The sequence below is a fragment of the Saccharomyces paradoxus genome, chromosome VII, assembly GCF_002079055.1.
Source record: "Saccharomyces paradoxus chromosome VII, complete sequence".
NCBI classification, from domain to species: Eukaryota; Fungi; Ascomycota; class Saccharomycetes; order Saccharomycetales; family Saccharomycetaceae; genus Saccharomyces; species Saccharomyces paradoxus.
Window position 1 is genome coordinate 538,691 of NC_047493.1, and position 21,414 is coordinate 560,104.

The 21,414-nt window shown below is 37.6% G+C and overlaps 10 protein-coding genes and 2 non-coding genes across 12 annotated transcripts; 5 read left to right on the forward strand and 7 right to left on the reverse strand.

Annotated features, from left to right (window-relative positions):
- Positions 1–8: 8 nt before the first annotated feature.
- ERV1 (flavin-linked sulfhydryl oxidase) lies at positions 9–708 on the forward strand (the record flags this gene model as incomplete). Its single annotated transcript, XM_033910488.1, has 2 exons — positions 9–142; positions 225–708. 2 exons carry the CDS (start codon positions 9–11, stop codon positions 706–708), a joined length of 618 nt encoding a protein of 205 aa, XP_033766379.1.
- A 367-nt stretch (positions 709–1,075) lies between these two features.
- On the reverse strand, positions 1,076–1,147 carry SPAR_Gtrna17D. Its single transcript has one exon. It is a non-coding gene; the product is annotated as a tRNA-Asp (tRNA).
- Positions 1,148–3,201: 2,054 nt separating this feature from the next.
- Positions 3,202–3,780, reverse strand: POP6 (ribonuclease P/MRP protein subunit POP6; the record flags this gene model as incomplete). Its single annotated transcript, XM_033910489.1, has 1 exon — positions 3,202–3,780. The coding sequence occupies one exon, from the start codon at positions 3,778–3,780 to the stop codon at positions 3,202–3,204; it is 579 nt and encodes a 192-aa protein (XP_033766380.1).
- Positions 3,781–4,037: 257 nt separating this feature from the next.
- IMO32 (Imo32p) lies at positions 4,038–4,943 on the forward strand (the record flags this gene model as incomplete). The annotated part of the gene is made up of 1 exon (XM_033910490.1): positions 4,038–4,943. The coding sequence occupies one exon, from the start codon at positions 4,038–4,040 to the stop codon at positions 4,941–4,943; it is 906 nt and encodes a 301-aa protein (XP_033766381.1).
- Positions 4,944–5,753: 810 nt separating this feature from the next.
- Positions 5,754–11,441, forward strand: GSC2 (1,3-beta-glucan synthase GSC2; the record flags this gene model as incomplete). The annotated part of the gene is made up of 1 exon (XM_033910491.1): positions 5,754–11,441. One exon carries the CDS (start codon positions 5,754–5,756, stop codon positions 11,439–11,441), a length of 5,688 nt encoding a protein of 1,895 aa, XP_033766382.1.
- A 291-nt stretch (positions 11,442–11,732) lies between these two features.
- On the reverse strand, positions 11,733–12,470 carry TIM21 (Tim21p; the record flags this gene model as incomplete). The annotated part of the gene is made up of 1 exon (XM_033910492.1): positions 11,733–12,470. The coding sequence occupies one exon, from the start codon at positions 12,468–12,470 to the stop codon at positions 11,733–11,735; it is 738 nt and encodes a 245-aa protein (XP_033766383.1).
- Positions 12,471–13,314: 844 nt separating this feature from the next.
- RPL26B (60S ribosomal protein uL24) lies at positions 13,315–14,154 on the forward strand (the record flags this gene model as incomplete). The annotated part of the gene is made up of 2 exons (XM_033910493.1): positions 13,315–13,333; positions 13,790–14,154. The coding sequence occupies 2 exons, from the start codon at positions 13,315–13,317 to the stop codon at positions 14,152–14,154; spliced, it is 384 nt and encodes a 127-aa protein (XP_033766384.1).
- A 405-nt stretch (positions 14,155–14,559) lies between these two features.
- SPAR_G02630 (uncharacterized protein) lies at positions 14,560–14,916 on the reverse strand (the record flags this gene model as incomplete). The annotated part of the gene is made up of 1 exon (XM_033910494.1): positions 14,560–14,916. The coding sequence occupies one exon, from the start codon at positions 14,914–14,916 to the stop codon at positions 14,560–14,562; it is 357 nt and encodes a 118-aa protein (XP_033766385.1).
- Positions 14,917–15,630: 714 nt separating this feature from the next.
- CAX4 (dolichyldiphosphatase) lies at positions 15,631–16,350 on the reverse strand (the record flags this gene model as incomplete). Its single annotated transcript, XM_033910495.1, has 1 exon — positions 15,631–16,350. One exon carries the CDS (start codon positions 16,348–16,350, stop codon positions 15,631–15,633), a length of 720 nt encoding a protein of 239 aa, XP_033766386.1.
- Positions 16,351–17,206: 856 nt separating this feature from the next.
- Positions 17,207–17,470, reverse strand: ACB1 (long-chain fatty acid transporter ACB1; the record flags this gene model as incomplete). Its single annotated transcript, XM_033910496.1, has 1 exon — positions 17,207–17,470. One exon carries the CDS (start codon positions 17,468–17,470, stop codon positions 17,207–17,209), a length of 264 nt encoding a protein of 87 aa, XP_033766387.1.
- A 683-nt stretch (positions 17,471–18,153) lies between these two features.
- On the forward strand, positions 18,154–18,822 carry ORM1 (sphingolipid homeostasis protein ORM1; the record flags this gene model as incomplete). Its single annotated transcript, XM_033910497.1, has 1 exon — positions 18,154–18,822. One exon carries the CDS (start codon positions 18,154–18,156, stop codon positions 18,820–18,822), a length of 669 nt encoding a protein of 222 aa, XP_033766388.1.
- A 320-nt stretch (positions 18,823–19,142) lies between these two features.
- Positions 19,143–19,224, reverse strand: SPAR_Gtrna18S. The gene has a single exon. It is a non-coding gene; the product is annotated as a tRNA-Ser (tRNA).
- Between the last annotated feature and the right edge of the window lie 2,190 nt (positions 19,225–21,414).

A 21,414-nucleotide genomic window follows, 5' to 3' on the forward strand; every position in this document is an offset into this window, starting at 1 on the left:
CAAAAGGTATGAAAAATTCAAACAATGCTCAACCTTTGATAAATACAAAGCCCCCCGTGAGAGCAATCGATAGAATGACAGATAATCTTCCACAAGAAGGTTTAAGTGGGAGGCAAATAATATACGACGAAGATGGGAAACCGTATGTTAAATTATGCAAAACAACTCAGGATCTTCTGGTCCAGTCAAGCGTGTAATTTTTATTAACAAGTTCTTTATAATAGTTGTCGATCATGTAACACCCTACTTGATTTCCAATATGTGACTGGCAAGATATCGAACGGCCTGAAGAACCTTTCATCCAATGAAACCCTAGCAAATACGGCGGCTTCGACTAACACACCTTCAGATTTAGTACCTGGCTCAAGAACATACAGGAAAATTGACCCTCCTGACGTAGGGCAACTAGGTCGGTCTTCATGGACACTGTTGCATTCTGTAGCTGCCAACTATCCTGCTAAACCTACAGATCAACAGAAGGGGGAAATGAAACAGTTCTTGAATATATTCTCACATATTTATCCCTGCAACTGGTGTGCTAAAGACTTTGAAAAGTATATAAGAGAAAATGCACCACGAGTTGGATCAAGAGAAGAGCTTGGAAGGTGGATGTGTGAAGCTCATAATAAAGTCAATGTGAAATTGAGAAAACCTAAATTTGACTGTGATTTCTGGGAAAAAAGATGGAAGGACGGCTGGGACGAATAAGTACACTCCCAGCGTTTTAAAGAAACGCATAAAGATAATTTATACATATTTACGAATTCTCATGTATATAGTACTTCAAGTGTATTAATTGGTCCACAGTATCACCTTCTTAGGGTTACACTCGAGCTTTTCCTTTTTAAATGACTATGACCTTTTTACTAATATCGTTAAGAGTAAAATTTCTAAATGTAAAAAAATATTTACCCAAAATTTATTCCAAGGTAGTTTATTGTTTATAAGAACAGTTGTGTTTACACTTACTGCCTCTGAGTATTTAAGGATTCCCAGTTTCTTGTTCAGAGGTCATTAAGAATGAACTTTTAATTTGCCTCATCGGTAGTATTAACGTCTTCTGGTGAAAAAAAATCTCCGCGACGGGGAATTGAACCCCGATCTGGCACGCGACAAGCGCCCATTCTGACCATTAAACTATCACGGAAGTAATACTGTCACGTAGCGAACTTGCTTATCCAAGTGTTAAAGAACTTGCTTATCCAAGTGTTAAAGGGAATTCAGATCTAAACTTAAACTTGTTCTTCTTCTATTTCTATATATCACATCTTGGATTGTAGTTTCCTAGAGTGCTAGTATTTATATATGTTGATTTAATACTGTTTGAGACAATGTGTCTGTTGGAATGTGTTGGAATGAAATTCTAATATCATCTATTTAATATTATATTATGATATGCGGTGCAAGAGGATGGCATAAAGATTGAGAAATAGTCATCCAATCTAATGGAAGCTGAAATGCAAGGATTGATAATGTAATAGAATAATGAATGACAACATATAAAAAGAAAGAAGATAAAATAATAACACTATGTAGAACTATCGATTCCCTTTTGTGGATTCCTATATCCTCGAGGAGAACTTCTGGTATATTCTGTATACCTAATATTATAGCCCTTAGTAACAATGGAATCCCAGCAATTATCTAATTATTCACCCAATTCTCAGTGTCTTCGGTCGTTTCAAATGTAATTGGCGATTACCCTTTTAAGTAATCGTTAGCGTTTCATCTGCGACATAGTTATTACTATCAAGGTACGTTATCCAGTTTCAACCATGACAAATACTCTGAGATCTGAAGATCTCAGAGAATATATTTACCGGATATAACTCCAAGAAAACATCACGAACACCGCCCCCCATTGCAACATTTATTTAGTAACAGCCTCACAGTAACTCTTATCAGTATCATTTTATTTGTAAAAAGGGAAAACTGCATCGCATCGACGGCCGTATTAGGAGGCATTTTTGTTGGAACGAGTAGTAATTAATGTGACATGGGTTGCTATGGTAACAATCTAAATGCTTACATCGTATATTAATGTACACCTCGTATCTTTGTTTAAGTGTGATTGCACCTATTGCAGAAGGAATGTCAAACGAGAAGCTCAGACAATACTGAAGCTGAGTTAAAGATCTATTAGTTGAACATAATATGGTAGCTACATATATGAGGAATATGAGTCGTCACATTAATGTATAGCAACTACCGGAATCACTATTATATTGGTCATAATTAATATGACCAATCGGCGTGTGTTTTATATACCTCTCTTATATAGTATAAGAAGATCCATACTTGCTCTTCATTAATACTATTGTTAACCTCTAATTATCAACAATTTTTGATTTTTAACTCAAATTGAGCATGCAAGATGTCGATATACTTGCGATTTTATTGCAGAGAAAAATATGATGAGGCAGCGTTGCTTTCACCGAAATTTGCAATAGATGAAAGAACCAACGCATTATATGGTAAAAATAACGTGACTCGAAAAAGCAGAAAGCCCTAACTTTTATTGTTTCACTTGGTATCCTCCATCAAACGTGAAAGGTGACCAAGCACGACTGGTAAAAAAATTTGCGTCCTCATAAAAACCAGAGATTTTTCCATGTAGAAACATAATCATCAATATAAAACGCATTAATACCTGATCAGATCTGATGCCTTTCCTTTTAACCTAGCCGGTGGGAAGTAATATTTGCATAAGGAAAGAACCACACAATGATCACTGACGCTAAAAATGAAAATAAGAAAAGTTGCTAGGTAGGAGCCTAACAATTTTTTTCTATTTTTTTTTTCTTTCGTATTTCTGTATTTCCATGGGTAAAGAATTTAAATGTTAGTGAGAATTTGGGGTTCTTGTAACAAGCTTCACCAAGTTTAAGATGGCCTCTTCGAAGATCCGTAGATTTTGCATTTTTGCGGTGGTTTATGGATTCAAAGCGAGGCCTAAATTAACGATCATGTCTTTATTATTTTTTTATAAAAGAGGACATATCATTGAATTTCCGATTTCCAAAGGGAAGAAAACAAATAAAGCTGTGCCATTTCATGCATTCCTTTTCTTTCATTCAATGATACATACTTCTTGTAGTAGGAACAGTTGATAGTTCTGGTATCGGTTAAAACCTTCTAAAAGTATCTTATATTATAGAGTACAAATGCAAAAATAGCTATGGGTGCTAAAGAGTTTGTCGATTATTGTTTAGTAAATAATTGTAAGTTTAAATCCGTAATCTCTGAATCAGATACGAGGGTAACTAAAATCGGAACCTTGAGTCTATTCTCATGTAGTTCATTTCTGCCCTCTCTTGTTATATCGAACGACGTTAATTTATTCCATTGATACAGTTTTTTATTGTTCTTGATGTAACCCTTTTTAAATATTTCCAATATGCTTAACATTTTTTGAATATGTGGACCATAAGAGAATACACAAAGTGCATGTTGTTGGCTCGAACTTCCATCGGTCGCGTTGATCTGCTTGTTTAACTTATTTATCGATTGCTTAATGTTATCATTTTTCGATATGCCATGATACAGTATTGATGTACTGTTGTCAGTATTACTTGCTAAAGACGGTATAACTGTTTCTTGGAGAAACCGAAGACACTGGCTGGAGGAAGAGATGTCCAAGTCTCTATTGATTGCATTGTAATATACGCCATTGACCATTTTTAATTTGCTGATTATTTTCTTCTTCTTTTCTTCCAATCTCTGCCGAACAATACTGGTCTCATGCAATTTTTTTTTCAAGAGCGTGCAGGGGTTATCCATCAGATATGTCGCTTGAAACCGCCAATAAAAAAAAAAGAAAAAGAGAATGGACTAATAAACTGAGGGTGAACGCCATTTCAAGCTTTAGAGAATTGTAAAGGTGATACGCGGGAGCAAATTGGCAAATATATAATATAATGATGCTGGGTAAGGGGTTCATCCTGGCACAGTATGGAACAATACATGTGAAACAGAATATAATTCGAAGAACTACAAATTTCCGTATTTTTAATCAGTCAATATGTGCCTTTCATTCAATGCTAAAGGTACAAGAGCAAAAGCAAGTTCCACTGGACCTTTCATATGAGGTGGTCAAGACAGATACGGTAACAACAGGCGATAAAGGGAAGCCAAGACCACCCATTATCATACTGCACGGCCTATTCGGTAACAAACTCAACAACCGAAGCATTGGCCGAAACCTTAACAACAAATTGGGAAGAGACGTGTACCTGTTAGACCTAAGAAACCATGGGACCTCACCGCACAGTTCAATACACAACTATGCCGCGATGTCGGAAGACGTGAAGCACTTCATCGCAAAACACAAATTAAACACCGATGGAGGACCTATCATAGTAGGTCACTCAATGGGTGGTAAAGTCGCTATGATGCTGGTCTTGAAGAACCCGCAATTGTGTTCGATGTTAGTCTGTATAGAGAACGCCCCAGTCAGTCTACGCCCTAACGCTGAGTTTGTCGAGTACATCAGAGCGCTGATGGAAATCGTCAACGACAAAGGCAAAACCATCCAAACACTAAAACAGGCCGATGAACGCCTTGCGGAAAGAATTAGCGGCAATGAGCTAGTTAGGCGGTTTCTTCTGACGACGTTGAAAAGGGTTAAGATCGACAATCCGTCGTCTGCATCGTCATATACGTTCGAAGAACGAATTCCTCTCGAGACCCTGAAAGATGCTATCGTCAAGGGTGAGATAGCCGCCTGGCCTCTGGATCCTGTTCGTGAGCGATGGACGCGACCTGCGCTATTCATCAGGGCTACCCAGTCGCATTATGTGGTCGACGAGTATCTTCCGATCATCGGCGCGTTCTTCCCGCGCTTTGAAACACGTGATATCGATGCGGGTCACTGGGTAAATGCGGAGAAGCCCGGGGAATGTGCCGAAAGCATCGTCAACTTTGTGGAGCGGCACGAGGACTAAAGGCAACTGCCCGGAGCAAGGGGATAGTGGCATCAACCGGTGGCTGTGCGTTAGCCGTAGCTCATGACTTGCGGACTATTATGTAAATGGCGGTGGGGTGTGGGCCGTGCCACACCAGTCTAAAGGCCTAGTAACGGCAAATCGCCAAAAGAGATGATGCTGATGCATACGATAAGATCGCCAAGTTTCACGCTGGCCGTTCCAACATGGACGTGGCTAAAGACGTTTGGGCGGTATGATGCAAATAGAGGTGCACGTATGTATATATAGGAAAGAGCAGAACAAAACGGAATAGAGCAACCCCAGCCTCGTTCTCTTCATTTCTTCTTCGTTTCCTCTTTATTTCTTTTACTACTTATTTTAAGTTTTCACCAAAGAGCAGAAGAGACAGATACACAAGGAGTGTGTGACACGAAATTACGAGATACAAATATAAGGGCTTATTTTGCGTATTTTTCCATTTTCCTGATTTCTACCTGGTGTGCTAAGAATAGAGTTTCATAAAGTATTATATTTCATACATATATTATTTTGTGTTATTTGTATATATACTACTAAAAACTCTACCTAACACGCATCCTTCGTTTATTTTTACATCTCTCTTTTTCGCTTTTCCTTTTTTTTTTGGTGGTTACTTAGATATTGCTGAAGACTGGAGGTTACAAAGAAAGCCGCATATATTTTCTGCAGGCATATAGAAGAAGTTACAAAAGAGTTAATTGGAACGCTGCCTGGATATACTGCTATACAAAAAGAAGAAAAGAAAAAACAAGAAGTGGGCCAATAAATAATTATTAAACGGTCATAGTTATGTCCTACAACGATCCAAACTTGAATGGCCAGTATTACAATAACGGTGATGGGAATGGTGACGGTAATTACCCTACGTACCAAGTGACACAGGATCAAAGTGCGTACGATGAGTACGGTCAACCGATTTATACTCAAAACCAACTGGATGATGGTTATTATGATCCAAATGAACAATATGTTGATGGTGCACAGTTCCCTCAAGGACAGGATCCTTCACAAGACCAAGACCCTTATAATAACGATGCTAGTTACTATAACCAGCCCCCAAATATGATGAATCCGTCATCTCAAGATGGAGAGAACTTCTCAGATTTTAGTAGCTATGGTCCTCCATCCGGTACTTATCCTAACGATCAATATACTCCTTCACAAATGAGTTATCCCGAACAAGATGGCTCTTCAGGGGCTTCGACTCCCTATGGAAATGGTGTGGTTAATGGTAATGGCCACTACTACGACCCTAATGCCATTGAAATGGCCTTACCAAATGATCCATATCCCGCATGGACCGCAGACCCCCAGTCTCCCTTGCCCATCGAACAAATCGAAGATATCTTTATAGATTTAACAAATAAATTCGGTTTCCAAAGGGATTCTATGAGAAATATTTTCGATCATTTCATGACACTTTTAGACTCTAGGTCTTCGAGGATGTCCCCAGAACAGGCTCTTTTATCTTTGCATTCGGACTACATTGGCGGTGATACAGCCAATTACAAAAAATGGTATTTTGCCGCTCAACTTGACATGGATGATGAAATTGGTTTCAGGAATATGAAATTGGGTAAGTTATCGAGAAAGGCAAGAAAGGCTAAGAAGAAAAATAAAAAAGCCATGCAAGAAGCTAATCCTGAAGACACTGAGGAGACTTTAAACCAAATTGAGGGTGATAACTCATTAGAAGCTGCCGACTTTAGATGGAAGTCAAAGATGAATCAACTTTCTCCATTCGAAATGGTTCGTCAAATCGCTTTATTTTTATTATGTTGGGGTGAGGCAAATCAAGTCAGATTTACTCCGGAGTGCCTTTGCTTCATTTATAAATGTGCCTCTGACTACCTAGATTCTCCACAATGTCAACAACGTCCTGATCCCCTACCCGAAGGAGATTTCTTAAATAGAGTCATTACTCCTCTGTACCGTTTTATTAGGAGTCAAGTTTATCAAATTGTGGACGGTCGATACGTGAAGAGTGAAAAAGACCATAACAAAGTTATCGGGTATGACGATGTCAATCAATTGTTCTGGTATCCAGAAGGTATAGCAAAAATTGTCATGGAAGATGGAACCAGACTGATCGATTTGTCAGCAGAGGAGCGTTATTTGAAACTGGGAGAAATCACATGGGATAATGTCTTCTTTAAGACTTACAAAGAAACACGTTCCTGGTTACATCTAGTTACCAACTTCAATCGTATTTGGATCATGCACATCTCAGTGTATTGGATGTATTGTGCTTACAATGCACCAACTTTCTATACTCACAACTATCAACAATTGGTCAACAACCAGCCTTTGGCAGCCTATAGATGGGCCACTGCGGCATTAGGTGGTACTGTGGCATGTTTGATTCAAGTTGCCGCTACTTTATGTGAATGGTCATTTGTTCCAAGGAAATGGGCCGGTGCTCAACATTTGTCTCGTAGATTCTGGTTCTTGTGTGTCATTTTGGGTATTAATTTAGGGCCTGTGATATTCGTTTTCGCTTATGATAAGGACACGGTATATTCTACTGCCGCTCATGTTGTTGGGGCAGTTATGTTTTTTGTCGCTGTGGCAACACTTGTTTTCTTCTCCGTAATGCCATTGGGTGGATTATTTACATCCTATATGCAAAAATCCACAAGAAGTTATGTTGCTTCACAAACCTTCACTGCGTCTTTTGCTCCATTGCATGGTTTAGACAGATGGATGTCTTATTTGGTCTGGGTGACTGTTTTTGCTGCTAAATATGCAGAATCATATTTCTTTTTAATCCTATCGCTAAGAGATCCAATCAGAATATTATCCACTACCTCAATGAGATGTACTGGTGAATACTGGTGGGGTGATAAGATTTGTAAAGTGCAGCCTAAGATTGTTTTAGGTTTAATGATAGCGACAGACTTCATTCTGTTCTTTTTAGACACTTATTTGTGGTATATCGTTGTTAACACTGTTTTCTCCGTCGGAAAATCGTTTTATTTGGGTATTTCTATCTTAACACCATGGAGAAATATTTTCACCAGATTACCAAAAAGAATTTACTCTAAGATTTTGGCTACTACTGATATGGAAATAAAGTATAAACCGAAAGTTCTGATTTCTCAAATTTGGAATGCTATCATTATTTCCATGTACAGAGAACACTTATTGGCCATCGACCATGTACAGAAATTATTATATCATCAAGTTCCATCTGAAATTGAAGGGAAGAGGACTTTGAGAGCTCCTACTTTCTTTGTTTCCCAAGACGATAATAATTTTGAGACTGAATTTTTTCCTAGAGATTCAGAAGCTGAGCGCCGTATTTCATTTTTTGCCCAATCTTTATCAACTCCGATTCCTGAACCACTGCCAGTTGACAATATGCCAACATTTACTGTATTAACTCCTCATTATGCTGAGAGGATTCTATTATCGTTGAGAGAAATTATTCGTGAAGATGATCAATTTTCAAGAGTTACTCTTTTGGAATACCTGAAACAATTACACCCTGTGGAATGGGACTGTTTTGTTAAGGATACGAAAATCCTTGCTGAAGAAACTGCTGCGTATGAAAACAATGAAGAGGAACCTGAAAAGGAAGACGCTTTGAAATCTCAAATTGATGATTTGCCCTTTTATTGTATTGGGTTCAAATCTGCTGCACCTGAATATACCTTACGTACGAGAATTTGGGCTTCCTTAAGATCACAAACTTTATATCGTACTATTTCAGGGTTCATGAATTATTCAAGGGCTATCAAATTACTGTATCGTGTGGAAAATCCAGAAATCGTTCAAATGTTCGGTGGCAATGCTGATGGTTTAGAAAGAGAACTGGAAAAAATGGCAAGGAGAAAGTTCAAATTCTTGGTTTCTATGCAAAGGTTAGCCAAGTTTAAACCACATGAACTAGAAAATGCTGAGTTTCTGTTAAGAGCTTATCCGGACCTACAAATTGCCTACCTGGACGAAGAACCTCCCTTGAGCGAAGGTGAAGAGCCAAGAATTTACTCTGCTTTAATTGATGGTCATTGTGAGATTTTGGAGAATGGTCGTAGACGTCCCAAATTTAGAGTTCAACTATCCGGTAATCCTATTCTTGGTGATGGTAAATCCGATAACCAGAATCATGCTTTGATTTTCTACAGAGGTGAGTACATTCAACTGATTGATGCTAACCAAGATAACTACTTGGAAGAGTGTTTGAAAATCAGGTCTGTCTTAGCAGAATTTGAAGAATTGGGAATTGAGCAAGTTCATCCTTATACTCCTGGTTTAAAATATGAAGACCAATCAACAAATCACCCTGTTGCGATTGTAGGTGCTAGAGAATATATTTTCTCTGAAAACTCTGGTGTTCTAGGTGACGTAGCGGCTGGTAAAGAACAAACTTTTGGTACATTATTTGCCCGTACTTTGGCGCAGATTGGCGGTAAATTGCATTATGGTCATCCAGATTTTATTAATGCTACATTCATGACTACTAGAGGTGGTGTTTCCAAGGCACAAAAGGGTCTACATCTAAATGAAGATATTTATGCTGGTATGAACGCCGTGCTTCGCGGTGGTCGTATCAAGCATTGCGAATACTATCAGTGTGGTAAAGGTAGAGATTTAGGTTTTGGTACAATTTTGAATTTCACTACTAAGATTGGTGCTGGTATGGGTGAACAAATGTTATCTCGTGAATACTACTATTTGGGTACGCAATTGCCTATTGACCGTTTTTTGACGTTCTATTATGCGCATCCAGGGTTTCACTTGAATAACTTATTTATTCAATTATCTCTGCAAATGTTCATGCTAACTTTAGTGAACCTGCATGCTTTGGCCCATGAATCCATTTTGTGTATTTACGACAGAAACAAGCCAACCACCGATATTTTGTATCCAATTGGTTGTTACAATTTTCATCCTGCGATTGATTGGGTGAGACGTTATACGTTATCTATTTTTATCGTTTTTTGGATTGCATTTGTCCCTATCGTTGTTCAAGAATTAATTGAGCGTGGTTTGTGGAAAGCGACTCAAAGATTTTTCCGTCACATTTTATCTCTATCTCCCATGTTTGAAGTTTTTGCTGGCCAAATCTATTCTTCTGCACTATTAAGTGATATTGCTGTAGGTGGTGCTCGTTATATTTCAACGGGTCGTGGCTTTGCTACATCCCGTATACCGTTTTCTATTCTTTATTCTAGATTTGCCGGTTCAGCCATTTATATGGGGTCAAGATCGATGTTGATGCTATTATTTGGTACTGTGGCGCATTGGCAAGCTCCCTTATTATGGTTTTGGGCATCATTATCAGCCCTAATATTTGCACCGTTCATTTTTAATCCGCATCAATTTGCTTGGGAAGATTTTTTCCTAGACTACAGAGATTATATCAGATGGCTGTCAAGAGGTAATAATAAATATCATAGAAATTCATGGATTGGCTATGTGAGAATGTCGAGATCTCGTATTACCGGTTTTAAGCGTAAACTAGTCGGTGATGAATCAGAGAAATCCGCAGGTGATGCCAGCAGGGCTCACAGGACCAATTTGATTATGGCTGAAATGATACCGTGCGCAATTTATGCAGCAGGTTGTTTTATTGCCTTCACGTTTATTAACGCTCAAACTGGTGTCAAGACAACTGATGAAGACAAAGTGAACTCCACTCTACGTATTATCATCTGCACCTTAGCACCTATTGCTATCGATATTGGTGTTTTATTCTTCTGTATGGGTTTATCCTGCTGTTCTGGCCCTTTGTTGGGCATGTGCTGCAAGAAAACTGGTTCCGTTATGGCAGGGATCGCACACGGTATCGCTGTTGTTGTCCATATTGTTTTTTTCATTGTCATGTGGGTTTTAGAGGGTTTTAGTTTTGTTAGGATGTTGATTGGTGTTGTTACATGTATACAATGTCAAAGGTTGATTTTTCACTGTATGACGGTATTATTGTTGACCCGTGAATTTAAAAACGATCACGCTAATACTGCCTTCTGGACAGGTAAATGGTACAGCACTGGCTTAGGATATATGGCGTGGACTCAACCGACGAGGGAATTGACTGCAAAAGTCATTGAGCTTTCCGAGTTTGCAGCGGATTTTGTTTTGGGACATGTGATTTTGATCTTCCAACTACCAGTTATTTGCATTCCGAAGATAGATAAGTTCCACTCAATCATGTTGTTCTGGTTAAAACCATCCCGTCAAATTCGTCCTCCTATTTATTCTTTAAAGCAGGCGCGCCTACGTAAACGTATGGTGAGGAGATATTGCAGCTTGTACTTTTTGGTACTAATCATATTCGTGGGATGCATTGTTGGCCCTGCTGTTGCTTCAGCCCATGTTCCACTTGACCTTGGATCTGGGTTGAAGAATACTTTCCATAACTTAGTTCAACCAAGAAACCTATCTAACAATGATACTGGGTTACAGATGTCTACTTATAAGAGTCACTATTACACTCATACGCCATCTTTGAAGACCTGGTCTACGATCAAATGATTTTCAAAGTTTACAGTCCTTTTTTCTATCCCATTGAGTTTATCACGTAAATACATAAGTATTTTTTACTTCCTATTCTTACTAGTTTCTAAATTATTTCATTATAATTTTCTTAGAGGCTCGCCCCTCTCGCTATATAGTAAGTTCTTCCAGCGAATTAAGTATAGATGTCTTCCTTCTCTTTTAGATGTAATGGCCAACAGCATCACAGGTGATATACATAGAAATGCACGCGAAAATAACAGTCATATACGAATATTTACAACTTGAGCAACTCTGACAAATTTGTCTTTAATCTTTCCTGGGGCCCCATCTTATTCCCAGGAAGCCTTTCGAATTAGAAACCGGATGTAATTTTGGTTTGATCAAATAGTAACGCTTCTCTCCAGGAACATCGACGTACATATTGATGAAGTCAGGTTGGTAGTTCTGTTTGGATTCTTTAGCCTCTAAGTGGACCAATGCTATTTTCTTTTTGGATTCAATGTGGAATCTCATATAATGATGCGTGCTGCCTTCTCTATCTATTTTTTTTGTAGAAACTATAGGCCTGTTTCTTGTCCATTTGTCATTTGTTATAAGTTCACCGTACGCTTTCAATCTTTCTTTTCCAGTAATGCCGTCGTCGCACTGTAGTAAGTTTCTTATATCTTTGTTTTTCTCTACCATAGAAACCGCTCTATTGAAAAGTTGTGTGTCACCTGAAGGCGAAAATAGTTCTGAAAGAATCAGGTAAATAACAATAGCAGATATGCCGACAGCCCCTATAACAAGTATGCCTGAAAAGGTAAACGTAGAGGCGGATTTTACTTGGGGCCACAATGGTTTAAGCCTACTGCCAGCCTTTTCACCCTTCTTTCCTGATGTTGCGCCAGCGTCATTACCGTATAATCTTGTTCTGCCCGGTAGCGTTCTTCTAAGAAGTGATGTGTGACTTATTACCGGAGAGGCGACGAAAATATTAGATCGTGGAAACGAAGCTTTTCTATGCCCTAAACGGAGTAAAAACTTAGACAAGCTTGAATTCATTTCGTAAACTTGTAGTCGGGAAAACAATATCCTAACACTTTCCCTACTTGATATTTAAAACTGAATGCAGAACTATAGTGTGTTTCTTCACACTAACTGAAAAAATAAGCCTTCGGATTTGAACTAACAAAGTTTTCAAGATGTTTTTACTGCTTTCTGTATCCTTTATTTATTGGAGTCTCCGAAACTCTCCAAGGAATAGAAGAAAAACGAAGAAGAGGAAACGATATTTTATACACCAATAATGGCTACTGTTTATTTTCCGCGGAAAAATTCTTAATTCACCCACCTAGTTCAGCGGTTCGTACGTCAACTTCCCTTGTCATTTTTACCTTTCCGGGTTCGAAACCGAACCTATATTGAGTTCTTTTTTTGTCAATCAACGACAAAAAAAAATCAAATCACAAACTTGATTGAAGCTTGCCAATTTTTCTTGCCCATTATCCTGTCTTTTATTTAAGAAATATATCCATTAAAAGGCGAATTAAATTTACTCTTTTTTGTTACCTGATGGAAGTTTCCACAGAACTTATTCCTTTTACACCTGTACCTCTATCTAATGTTTGGGTGGAAAAGTGAGCAATGTCAAATTTCTTCGACAATATTTCTGCGGTTCTCGGCTTGAGCGACTCACGAGGATTTGGAAATTTTCAGGTGTGAGTGTTTAGGATGGGCTGTCAATAGACGGTGGCCGCCGTGGGAGGGAAGCCCCATACGTTTACACAGATAGTGTTTGAAACTTAATAGTAGCAATAGCTATCTTGCTCTTTTTGAAAGATTAATTCGTTTTCTGTGCTTATTTTCTTCAAGGAATAGCAACGGCAAGACCAAAGATATATCAAATATGGCTAAGCAATCTCTAGGTATGTTTGGAGGATACGAACAACAGTAGAAAGCATGAGTGAATTTCCGTCCACGTAAATATGTTAATATGAAGCGCAAGAGAACAAACAACTGAATAGTGTAGGATTATTGTGGAACAATTTGTATCATGAGGAGGCAAGTACTCGAGCAAACAATCGTTGTATATTCAATGTGAGTCATTGAGCCGATCATTCAGCAATCAAAGATTCTCAAGCTTGTTTATTGCTTGCATAGATTTAAAAAGAATGAGTACGCAGAGAAAATAGAATAGCAGGAAGTTACCGTTTAAATCGTGACTTAACGAAGAGGCCTTTGTATTGTTGATTTTATGAAGTTTGTACTCCGCTAGGGGTGGGAGCAACATAAATATTAAACGTGGAATGAAAATTGTGTGCTCATTGTGAAAAGAGAAGTTTTGCTTTTACTAACAATTTTTTATCATTTGTTTTCAATAGACGTTTCCTCTGACAGAAGAAAGGCCAGAAAGGCTTATTTCACTGCTCCATCCTCTGAACGTCGTGTTTTGTTATCTGCTCCATTATCCAAGGAATTGAGAGCTCAATACGGTATCAAGGCTTTGCCAATCAGAAGAGATGATGAAGTCTTGGTTGTTCGTGGTTCCAAGAAGGGTCAAGAAGGTAAAATTTCATCTGTTTACAGATTGAAATTTGCTGTCCAAGTTGACAAGGTCACCAAGGAAAAGGTCAACGGTGCTTCCGTTCCAATTAACTTGCACCCATCCAAGCTTGTTATCACTAAATTACACTTGGACAAGGACAGAAAGGCTTTGATCCAAAGAAAGGGTGGTAAATTGGAATAAACTAGCTCAACTTTAACATAGATCGTACAAAAAATACAATAAATAAATCCTGTGTTTCTTTTATGTATATTTTTATCAAATTCAATTTAGTTTAGTTTAGTTTCTTTAAAAATAAAATTGTAATCTCTCTCACTTTTTTCTTTGGCCCATATTGTTAATTAATAGACGAGTAGGCGTGTGTCTAACTGAGCGGCAGATGCACAAATCCAATGTAAGAAAATAATAAGAAAATAGGAAATTTTCTAACATTAAAACGTGACTGTTTATATTTCGTATATTTATGGCAGTATATATATATATACGGTAATTATGAAGATGAATGAGATGCGAGTAGATATTAGGAGAAGAATTTTTTGAGATAATAGGGAGGCAAAAGAGGAGCTAAGTAGATTGACCTCAGGGCTGCTATATGCTACTGCCAGTTCGTTGAATTTCTGAAGTAGTATTAGACACCAAAATTTCTTCATTATTTCTACCATTAGAGCTTTTTCTGAGTTTGTCTTGTCCTTGGGACTTGCTTCTTTTCAAGTCGTTTTCAGCGGCAGCTTTCATTAAATCATATCTTGTAATTTTACTCGGGGAACTATTGCGTCGGGAACTTTTACTGCTTGTGACAGTATTAGTGAGAGATGTGATGGGCTTGACCATAAGGGAAGAAACTATAGCACGCATGATTGAACTATTGCTTTTACTGCTACTGCTGTTGTCACTAGAATTTGCTGAGTCTCTCGTTCTTGTAGTCTTGGCTGGTGTGAGTAGCATTACGTATTGTTGTTGTAGAGAGGATAAGCGGTGCCTTTCCTTCTTATCACTATTTGTTTTAACTTTACTCGTTTGTTACAAGTTTTTATGTATACTTATGTTACAATGCTTAGAAGAACTGCGGAAATAATCGAGAGAGAAGAGTGTTGCTATATTTATACATTTTATTTATTGCTCTCAAAAGTATATCTCATCTTTTCTTTTGCAATCCTTGCTTTCGTAATCTAAGTGTGGGTGACATGTTAAATCCGTGGTTTTCCCTTAAGCTTTTTCACAACCATTCAATATGTCGTGAAGCACCGCTAATTATCCGCGGAAAAGGGTCTTATTCTGCCGTAGGAAACTTTTTCTCGAGAAAAAAGTGAGTTCATCCACGGCGCTCTCATAAAACCCGAGCGCCGATTCCTTCCCTCCGTGGAACAATTGCCCCGCAGTGTCAGGGTATTATTTCCGCAACTGATAGAACTTACATATCTTTACTCTTCTCATTGTGATCTTCCTTTGCACGATGTCACAAACTTTTATAATTACCGTCGCTTTACACAGTACTTGCTCTAAAAGAGAGTGTTCTTAACCAGTAATTGTGAGAGCATACTTTTGACTTTCTTATATGAGAAAAAGGGCTACTTCAGCCTACCAAATGCTATCTAATTATACAAATGCTTAAGATTGTTTCGCTAAAATAAAAGAAAAAAATGGAGCGTTGAACCGAACCTACTCTTTTTTGGCTTTATCATTGAGAGGTTGCTGATTTATTCTTTTCCAATACGCTTCGTAGTTCTCTTTCAATGTCAAAGGTGCCAGATTATATGAATCTGTCATGTAAAATAACCTGATAATGCGTAGTTTCAGAAACCAATTGACTAAGCCCAACTCTCTTATGATGCCAACCATAACAAAATAAAGTGATCCAGTCAGTGCTCCTACGCTGAATCCCACGATTACTTGATCTAAATTGTGGTAGTGCAAGTAAACTCTGGAAAAGCAAACGCAGAACGACAATAAAGCTAATGCGCCAGAAAAAATGTATTTTTCCCATAAGTTTAGATTTCTCCATGAAGTGTATATTTTTAAGGAGTTATAGGTAAAACAGAACCCCATGAATTGGGAATGTGCGCTGGGCATTCCATAACCAGATCTCATAGTATCATTTTGGAACGACGCACCGAACGATACTGGGCGTGGTTGTTTTATTATGTTCTTGATCACATTATTAAATATTTCGTTCATCAGCTGGCCGAAGGCCACGATGCAGGCTTCTAACTCTCTCGTGATGATGAACCACGACAAATAAAAAGATAGCACTAGGATGGGCATCAGCGAGAAATATGCACTTAGGAATGATAGAAAGTCATGTGGATCATAAAGAATATACGTATCATCGAACGGTATAACATTTGGATTTGGATTTATTGCGGCAGCGGTACTATTCATGATCTGATCCGATTCAAAATAAGTTCTGATGTAAATGATATGTCTGATATAATGGGTGGTAGGGAAGAAGGTAAGACAGAAGGAATGACGAGGAAATAATAATTCAAAGTGACCACAGTGGCAATCACTTACCCTTTTCTAACGCTGTTGAACTATCGATGGATATTTATCCTACGTAGCATTTTCCCAGCAGGCAAACTTTTCTTTTTCTTTCTACGTTTCCAACAAGAAATTTTAAGTTTTCCCAAAAACCCGAATTCTCCCATCCCATCTACTACGTAAAAACGGTTTTCTTTCCTAGCATGATAAAAACATGAAGAAAAACCAAAGAAGCTCTAAAGTTAGATCAGGTGTACATGGGGTGCGCTTCAGCAAGTGCATTGTACTATCAATTGATCTGTTGTCACAAGAGTTGCGCACTCGTGCAGAGTAATTAAATCCCTGTTTTTGCCGCCATCAAATGAAACTGAAAACTTGACATAGCCTTTGAATGTAATATGAAAAGGTATACAGGCAAAACTGTACATAGATTACCGAATTTTCTTAGCATTCTTGAGAATGTGCCCATTCTAGTCTTTGTTGTATTGGCATCAGTGACGTTCTCGGCGTGACTTAAATATACGAACCCCTAATTGCGACTCAGTATTCCAGCAAACGATGGAAATTCTAATGGAACAGAAAAGATATACATTTATTGACATAGTTACGCCTCGTCCCGAAAGAGAGTAGTATGGGATATGGGCATTTATACATGTATATAAGTTACGTTTTTGCAGCCTATAAAATATAGCAAATAGAATAGTGACAAGGAAGGCTAAGCCAAAATCTCCTTACAAGGAGCCGGTGGGCCTCTTTCCTAAGAGGAGTACTTGGCAATCAATTGGTCAACAAGAGCAATGTATTCCTTTTCGGCATCTTCCTGGGATTTACCTTTTAAGTTTTCCCAGGCCTCCCACTTGTAGCGGTCCTTCATGTTGAATATACCTGGCTTTTCCTTGTCGTTATCACCGACTGTGGCTTGCTTGTACAGAGCATACAATTCTAATAATTCATCAGTGGAGGGCTTTGTTGGTAGCTCGTTGACGGCTTTAGCTTTTTCTTCGAATAATTGAGAAACCATTTTGCAACAAATATTAATTTAATATGTTTTCGTCCTTCTTTTGCTTCTCACACTGCACTGATATACACAACATGTCAATTTCCGAGACAGACCAACTAATCCAAGTCTAGCTATATATATGGCGGTCATTGGGGAGTTGGCCTGGAGCTGTTGAGTTTGCGGACGTGTCAGAGACCGCGTAGGGCCGCCGGCGCCACCAGCCTTCAGGCACCAAAGGCGCATCTCTTTCGACGGTCATTTCCAGTAATATGTTCCAATACGAGGTTTGTAGAATGTGGTGTAAAATCGGATCATAGTGAGAAGTCGCAATACCCTTTTGGCCCACACAGAGTTGCTAGGCAACTGGCGTTGAGTATATCTTCTTATTCTTTGCTAATGGAGCCAAGGTAAAATAGGCCATTGTGTACCCCCAAAACGTTACCCGACCACTATCGGATATAGCGAAATGCCCATGTTTTTACTTCAAGACCTTAAAAAACTATCATGAGATCTTGCCTTCAGATTTAGCAAATTTCAGCGAATTCACAAAACAAAAAAAAGGTTAGAGATTGGCAACGTTTTCCTCTGCTTGATATCCTCTTTTTGAATTTCCTCAGCTATCTTTGTCGTTGCCCGCGTATTCTCTCTAAACAAGTACAATCATTCTTATTTTGTATTTCACAGCATTGTTATCCAATTAGTTAATGACTGAATTAGATTATCAAGGAACTGATGAAGGGGTTTCTACCTCATATAGTCGAGATCAAACGGATCTTAAGCCGTTTCCTTCTGCAGGCAGTGCATCTTCATCAATTAAAACGACGGAACCTGTGAAAGATCATAGAAGAAGGCGTTCTTCTAGCATAATTTCACATGTGGAACCAGAGACCTTCGAAGATGAAAATGACCAGCAACTCCTACCAAATATGAATGCTACTTGGGTAGACCAGCGTGGTGCTTGGATTATTCATGTGGTCATTATTATACTGCTGAAGCTGTTTTATAATCTGTTTCCTGGTGTTACCACAGAATGGTCGTGGACCCTAACTAACATGACTTATGTCATTGGGTCCTATGTCATGTTCCATCTGATCAAAGGTACTCCCTTCGATTTCAATGGTGGTGCCTATGATAACTTAACGATGTGGGAACAAATTGATGACGAAACTTTATATACTCCTTCAAGAAAATTTTTGATCAGCGTTCCAATCGCGCTATTCTTAGTCAGTACTCATTATGCTCATTATGATTTGAAGCTGTTTTCATGGAATTGTTTCTTGACAACCTTTGGTGCTGTTGTCCCGAAGTTACCTGTCACTCATAGATTAAGAATTTCGATTCCAGGTATCACAGGTCGTGCCCAAATTAGTTGAGGACAGTTTGCTTCAATCTTGTATCTAAATTTTTTTTGCTATATCTATATTTTTTAAGCCAAATCGTTAAAGCTTTGAAATTTCCAAAGCCAACAACCGATTTCGGACTTCATATATGGAAATGAAAAAGAATGGAAACAAAAAAATGAAAAAGTTCTAGAATAACATGGCTTTTAAACTTATTTGTTGATATTATATTTAATTCATATAATAATACTCTACATGAAAAAGAATAATCGACAATATCAGTAAAAGTTTTGGCAGTGGTGTGTCATTAATGATATCGCAGAATATGTATCAGAAAATTTAAAAAATAATGACGACAACTGCAGGACTCGAACCTGCGCGGGCAGAGCCCAAAAGATTTCTAATCTTTCGCCTTAACCACTCGGCCAAGTTGCCGTTTCACATGTTATCCTGCTGTATCTTAGAAAAGCATACCTCAGTGGTCTTATATCATCCCAATGTTCAATCAATACTTTTATGAAACAATATGAAACAATATTGAGAATTATTTGGGTAATTAGATAATTGTTGGGATTCCGTTGTTGTTAAAGACTATATTATTAGGTATACGGAGTATACTAGAAATTCTACTCGAGGATATAGGAATCCACAAAAGGGAATCAATAGTTCTACATAGTGTTATTACCTTATCTTCTTTCTTTTTATATGTTGTCATTCATTATCCTATTACATTATCAATCCTTGCATTTCAGCTTCCATTAGATTGGATGACTGTTTCTCAATCTTTATGCCATCCTCTTGCACCGCATATCATAATATGATATTAAATAGATGATATTAGAATTTCAATCCAGCAAATATGAAACAACCTGACTACGAAAGGAACAGATTGAGCGATATAAGGAAAAAGTCCTGCCCTCCTTAGATGAACTACCCAGACGTAAATACCTGAACAATTATGTTTAGATCCGAGATGCCGCGCTTCTACCCTTTAGTTAGATTCAGATCTTATATAGATTATATAGGATAAGTAACCTTCTGTGACAAAAGTTTATAATATGTCCTAACAATATGTCACTCTTAAGATATCAGGATTTGACAAGACATCCGGTATTAATAGAGCCCGTAACATAGCAATTGTAGGTAACGTAGGTGATATACTTGGTAAAATATTAAAAAGAGGTCAAGTTTATATTTCTCGTTCTCTTCCCACGTATCTAATTTTCGTTAATCAGTAGTTAATGTTCATCAAGAAAATAGCATATCTTCATATATTGTATATGAGAGATTTATAAAACTGAGAAATGGATGAATTTTGAGATAACTGTTGGGATTTTATTTGTAATAAAGGTGGTATTATTGGGTATACAGAGTATACTAGAAGTACTCCTTCAAGATATAGGAGTCCCCAAACGGGAGTTAATTATTTTTCACAATAAAACTATTGGCTCTCTTTCTGTTTACATGTCGTCATTCATATTCTATTGGAATTATCAATTCTAGTGTTTCAGCGTCCACTAAATTCGATATCTGTCTCTCAACATTTATGCCGATTGCGAACTGCTACATATAGTAGTATATTTTAGTTGTTTTCAAAACTAATTGGTGATCACTCATTGAAGTGATTGCTTTACGTTTCACCTGCAAGTTAGTCGTTGCCATTCAAAGATTTTTCTGTTTCAACTCTGACATGGTATTAAGATAAATACTCTTAATTAAATATTCAAAATATACAAACTTTATTATTACAGTAACTTAGAGGAAATATTTGTTTACATTCCTTTGACGATATTTTTTTCATTGCTGCTTTCTGCCCCCTGGCAGAGAAATGAATGACGCAGAGCTGTAAATTTATTTCATTTGTACTTCTCACAAGCCAGAATTGGTTTTGAAAGATGGAAATGCACTTTATCATTACCGTTTTGACCATACAAAGAAATCTTCACGTGGCTTAGATATATGACGAGAAAAAAACTTTTCTAACCCTCCATTATTTATCTTCCGTCAGGAAAGCGACTACTTGAAAGTACACTGAAGGCTTGCATTGTGTAATTGATGAATCAGTGTGACTCCCTCACACGCTCAAGCACCTCGAAATCTAAATATCTGTAAAACTTTATTAGAGTGACAACATATAAAAGTATAGAGAATATAAAATCGAGGCTTATGTATTCTTTACTTTGCCTTCCGTGATTTATCATAATATAGACCTCATAAATGAAATTTTACCCGCTAGTGGATATTGCAGGTTTACCTTTCGAATAGCAAGAGCAAAAGCTTCTGCCTCACCTTTTTTGAAGAAACAACTGAAGAAGGGCTAAATTTATGTTATAAAACTGTAGTTATTGTATTTATGTTTTGTTCCTTTTTTCCGGTTAGTTTTATAAATAGGAGAATTCGGAACTGAAAAGTAAACATCAAGATTATTAATCACATTTAGCTCAGAAATTAGCATTAAATTTTTTTTATAAATTACGAACGTCTAGCCAAAATAAAGATACAATACTTTTTTTTCCCATTTGTGAGAAAAAATAGAAAGTATTATTTTTTTCCGGTATAGTAATACTGAACTACTTACTGTAGGGAAAAAAAATTGGTTACTTATTATGTATTGCCCACCGGATC